Source organism: Agelaius tricolor, unplaced genomic scaffold (genome assembly GCF_023055355.1).
Source record: "Agelaius tricolor isolate 1412-34295 unplaced genomic scaffold, bAgeTri1.0.p SCAF_24, whole genome shotgun sequence".
Taxonomy (NCBI): Eukaryota; Metazoa; Chordata; class Aves; order Passeriformes; family Icteridae; genus Agelaius; species Agelaius tricolor.
Window position 1 is genome coordinate 5,919,128 of NW_027269284.1, and position 4,827 is coordinate 5,923,954.

The 4,827-nt window shown below is 51.9% G+C and overlaps 1 protein-coding gene across 1 annotated transcript; it reads right to left on the minus strand.

The window, feature by feature from the left end:
* Positions 1 to 565: 565 nt before the first annotated feature.
* Positions 566 to 4,598, minus strand: LOC139599711 (coiled-coil domain-containing protein 42-like). The gene is made up of 7 exons (XM_071447269.1): positions 4,331 to 4,598; positions 3,897 to 4,002; positions 3,666 to 3,770; positions 2,956 to 3,153; positions 1,988 to 2,209; positions 1,109 to 1,293; positions 566 to 689 (listed from the first exon to the last, which is right to left on the minus strand). Exons 1-7 carry the CDS (start codon positions 4,405 to 4,407, stop codon positions 566 to 568), a joined length of 1,017 nt encoding a protein of 338 aa, XP_071303370.1. The 5' UTR covers positions 4,408 to 4,598.
* Positions 4,599 to 4,827: the final 229 nt, after the last annotated feature.

Here is a 4,827-nt window from a genome sequence, read left to right on the forward strand (position 1 = left end):
AGAGTCACAAAACTCCTCTTGTTTTGCTTTCATCTTGGTGGCACGTGATGAGCAGCTAAATGCTCAGCTTTGGTTGGTTCATCTGTCACCTATTGCCATTCTCCACACTTTCCCTAAGATTTTGGGGAGAAGGTGAGCTTTAGTCCATAACACAAGGCTGTGCAGAGAAATCCACATCCATGGAAGTGCTGGGTGTGGTGGTGGGAACTCTCTGAAGCTCTCCTGAAGCACAGTCTCCCCACCTCGTTGTGACGTGTCTCTCAAATATCTAAGAGCTTAGGTTGAGTGGGATGTCCAAATGTGAACATTAGTGCTGATCCCTGTTTGAAACCGTACTCCTGTCCCAGCCTGCTCTCACAATTTTGCCAGCTTTGCAGGAACACTGTGTCATGCAGCCAGAATTCTAAGGAAGGGCCCCCAGTGGTGTCTGGGGTGAAGCTGTGGGATGAAGTTGCTCTGATGTGTCCTCCCAGGAAATGAAGAGGCACCTTTATTATTTTTTTTTAGTCTAGGGTATCTGTAGGTTCTCTTGCCCTTCTCTTTCCCTTCCCAATCCACTGAACCTTCACTGGCAGGACAGGTCATGCTGCCACGTCCTTTTGTCTTCAAAGGTGTAGCAACCCTCTGGTTGCTTCTGCATCTCCTGCATAGAGATGGATGTCTTTAAGGTCTTGGATAAACTGCTGTATCTAGGGTGGAAAAGAGAGATGGCAGAGCTCAGGGCAGGGATGGGAACAGGAGTCACAGGAGTGCCTGGTGGCTCTTTCAGATGGCAAATGTCACCTGTCAAACAGAGCAGCAAAAAAGGCATTTGCCTTTCTGGATCTGCACCACCAGAATGGACTTTTGTGGGTGAGCCTGAATTCAGGGCAAGGGTGAATAAACCCAATCCTGCCCATGGCTTGATCTGCATCCTCTGCCTCAGCCTGCCTGATTCCCACTCCTTCTGCCAGGCAAGGACCCTGCCTACGTCCTCAGAAGAGTCAGGTTTGCCTGGTGTGCCCTGCTCCTGCCCCATGGCTGAGAGAGAGCCCCTCTCTCAGGAAAAGGAAGGCGTCTGTAGGGTCTGTGGGCTCTCCCCTCCCTTGGGGCAATGGAGACTCCTTACTGCTCCTCCTTCTGGCTTGGCTTTACCATGCTGAGCTGTCTGCAGCTGGTGCACTCCAACACACTCCACTGTGCTTGCAGCCGCAGGTTGGTGGACTGGAAAAGGTTGTGGATGGCCAGCTTGATAGTCCACAGCTTCCCAGTTTTCTTGGAGGTCCTGTCCTGGATGTCAGCCCAGTGAGCCTCCTGGAAGGAGAGGGCACAGGCAGCATGGGGACATGCCCTGGCAAAGGTGATGCTTCAGCACCTGAGACCCTGGCTTGGAGACCCTCAGTTCCATGGTCCAGACTGGTCTGCCATTCTTCCTTCTCCAGCCCCATGGAGGGAGATGAAGTTAGGAATCTCTTCCAATCCCAGAGTGTGGCAGTGTTCCTCACTCAGGGTCACCAAATGTGGTGACATTCACAGGGGTCCCAGGGTGAGGGAAGAGATGAGAATCCTGACTCCATGTTTCAGAAGGCTGATTTATTATTTTATGATATATATTTTATGAAAAGAATATGATATATTAAAACTATACTAAAAGAAAAGAGCGAGGATTTCATCAGAAGGTTAGAAAGGAATAGAAAAGAATGATAATAAAATCTTGTGACTGCTCACAGCCTCCGCACCGGTGGCTGTCACTGGTCATCAAGTAAAAACAATTTCACATGCTGGGTAAACAATTCTCCAAATCACATTCCAAAGCAGCAAAACATGGAGAAGCTGAAGCTTCTCAGGAGAAAAAATCCAAATGAAAGGATTTGTCATAAAATATGTCTGTGACACCAGAGATGTTACTGGACTCTGCTGTGACCCCATGGCTGAAGGTTGAGCCATCAGCCAGTCTTGACAGAGCCCGGCTTGGAGATCATCCCCTGCCCACCCCACAATTCCTTACCCAGAGGGGGATGTCACTTTGAGCCTGATAAATACGCAGTTTGAGCTGCCCCAGCTCATTTTGGTACTGAAGCATCTCAGCTTCTTTCTGTGCTTTGTACTGCTGCAGGAACACCTTGTCTTGCTCAGTCAGCTGCTTGTGCCCCTGCTGTGACTGCAGAAGGTCCTTCCGTGTCCTCACCAGCAGCGTGTACTGTGAAATGACTTCTGAGATGTCCTCAAACTGCAGCACAGGGTTCCTGGTGTTAGTGACTCTCTCAGCTTACAGCTCTCATGTCATTGGGCACCCTGCCCTTACCTGGGCCAATGCCTCTCCCTCCTGAAAGATCTCCCCACCCTCCCCAGCCCTAATCCCAGTTCTGGGATTCTGTCCTTCCCAGCTGGTTTGTTGGGCATTGCTGCGTTCCAGGTGTGGTGGCCTCCCACTGTGCCACACCACAGCTGTCCCTGCCATAGCAAGGGGATGTGCTGCACCTTTTCCCAGGTGAGCAGTGCTCTGATAAAGCACAAAGAACAACTGCAGCGTCCAGAGCCCCATCCCCAGGACTTGGGAGGCCTCAGCTGGGGTGGTTGGAGTACAAGCGATGTCCTGATGTCTTCAAGAGAGAGCACAGCTTTTTGGCAACTGTCTGGGGACACTTTCTGGGCAGCTTTTCATTTCTCCCAAACAATTCACCTGACCTGAAACAATGACACAAGGGTGTCCCCATTCCCCCCAGCCCTGAGCTTTCCCCCCTTCCCATGGTTTTTCTTTGCTTTCTCAATCTTCCACTTGCTGTTCTGATTCTCCTACTGTAACTCTGCTCCCTGTGGCCCACCTTGCTTGCAGGTTGGTTTTTCCATCCCATCTGAGGTCTCTGGTTTGAGCAAGTATCCAATGTCCTGGACTTGCCCTACCTTCTCTAGTTTTAGCATTTATCTAAGGCTCTCCCCAAGGCCGTGATCTGTCTCACTTATGTCCAAACTCACCTGTGAGACCTCCACCACATCCTCCAGGTATTTCTTGAAGATGGAGTAGTTCTGCACTTTTTTGCAGAGTTTACGGTGTTTTTTTCTGAGGGTTTCCAGTTCCATCTTGACTCTCACAAGCTCACCATCCATTTTTATGTTCTCCTCTCTCTGTTTTCTGTCTATCTTCAGAGCTTGGATTCGTAACTCTTCACATTTCTGGTGGTTTCCCCCAGCCCCACACACGCACACACAGAGAGAGGGAAAGGAAAGCAGGGTAAGATGGAGCTGGATTACTTACCAGCAGTGGTAGGACATATCTTCAGAGAGGAGAGGCCAACATGGACCACCCTGTGAACATTTCCTCTCCCTGTTTCACAGGGCCATCCCTCTTGCATTGACCCTTTGGTCCTGGAGACCGGTACCCAGGATGGCAGACTGAATTTCAGACCTGCTTGGATCTGCACCCTGGAGATATCTGGATGTCAGCAGTGGGGGCAAGGCTAACACCCTTTATGGGGAACATTCGGGTCTGGCAGGAGATCTCACTGGTACAGGACAAACTCTTTTCCACCCAAGACCTATCAGGGCTTCCCATATCTGTGGTACAAACCCTTGTGCCCTGCCAGTCCTGTTCCTCACAGCTCCAGTCTCCACAGGAGTTCAGGCCCAAGACCCCTTTCCCCAGGGGAGGGGAGGAGTTGTGGTGCAGCTCAAGGATCTGGTGTTACCTGCACAGCACTTCCAGATCTCTCCACGTGGGCTTTCAGCTGGGCCCTCCTGGCGTGCAGGTCCCTCCACCGGTCAGCAATGACTTTCATCCTCTCCCTGAAGGCCTGGCAGCACCACAGTGAGGGTGACATGGCTGCCTGCACCCAAAATCTGTCACCTGCCTCCCAAAAACCCTCCAAAAACCCACAAACCATCCCAGCCATGAGCCAGTACCTACCCATCTTTCTCACCTCTTCTTTCTCTGCCATGACCTTTTCCATCTCTTGGACTTCTTTCTTTTTCTTAAAGAGCTGCATAAGTGAAGACTGGGAGTCCTCCTCTGTCACTCTGAGTTCCCTGCAGGAGTTGTTTTCCTCAAGGTTACACACTGAGTTGAGTTCCTTGGCAGGGTGTTGGAGTGCTCTGGATGTTGGACTGTGTCCCAGGTAGGGTGATGGGGCAGAGCCCCCCAGCACCATCTCAGATCCCATCTGCAGCATGGCATCCCCTCCCCACCCCAGCAGGCAGAGCAAGGAGGTGTTAGAGGGAGGAACAGATCTGGGGAAGGGAGTGCAAGAGGAGACAGACGTGATGGACATAAGGCGTGGGGGGTTCCCATGGTGAGGGACAGAGGCATGGAGAAGGCAGCAGAAGAGGATGCAGGCTGGTGGAAGAACCCCCTCACCTGAGGAAGGCTGGGAGTTTCACCTTGCACATCCTGAGGAAAAGGGCTGACATCTCCTCTTTGCTCCAGGTCTCCATTGCTCCAGCCCCAGCAGGAATCAGAGAGCCCAGGTGGTGCCAGCACTGCTTCTCTGCCAGCTCAGCTCAGCTCAGGGGCTGTCCCTCACCCCTGAGGGCTCAGTGTGGGAGGCACCAGGCAGGGATGAGCCTGGGAGCCTCTTGCCTCTGCTTTCCTGAGACCTTCCTTGACCTCTGCAGCCCTGTGGCTACTCCAGCCCTGGAGAGAGGCCCTGTGCCTACTCCAGCCTCTGGGAATGTTTACTTGGCAACTTCATAGTTGCTGGGCAACAGAATGTTTACTCAGGGTCAGGGGGACTGACCACTCTGTCCAGGACCAGGAGTTATTAAATTCCCTTTCTCACATCTCTTAAGGTTCTTCCTCTGCTATAATTTGACCTCTGCTGGTGTTTCAGTGCCAGCCCTCAGGGCACAGTTCTT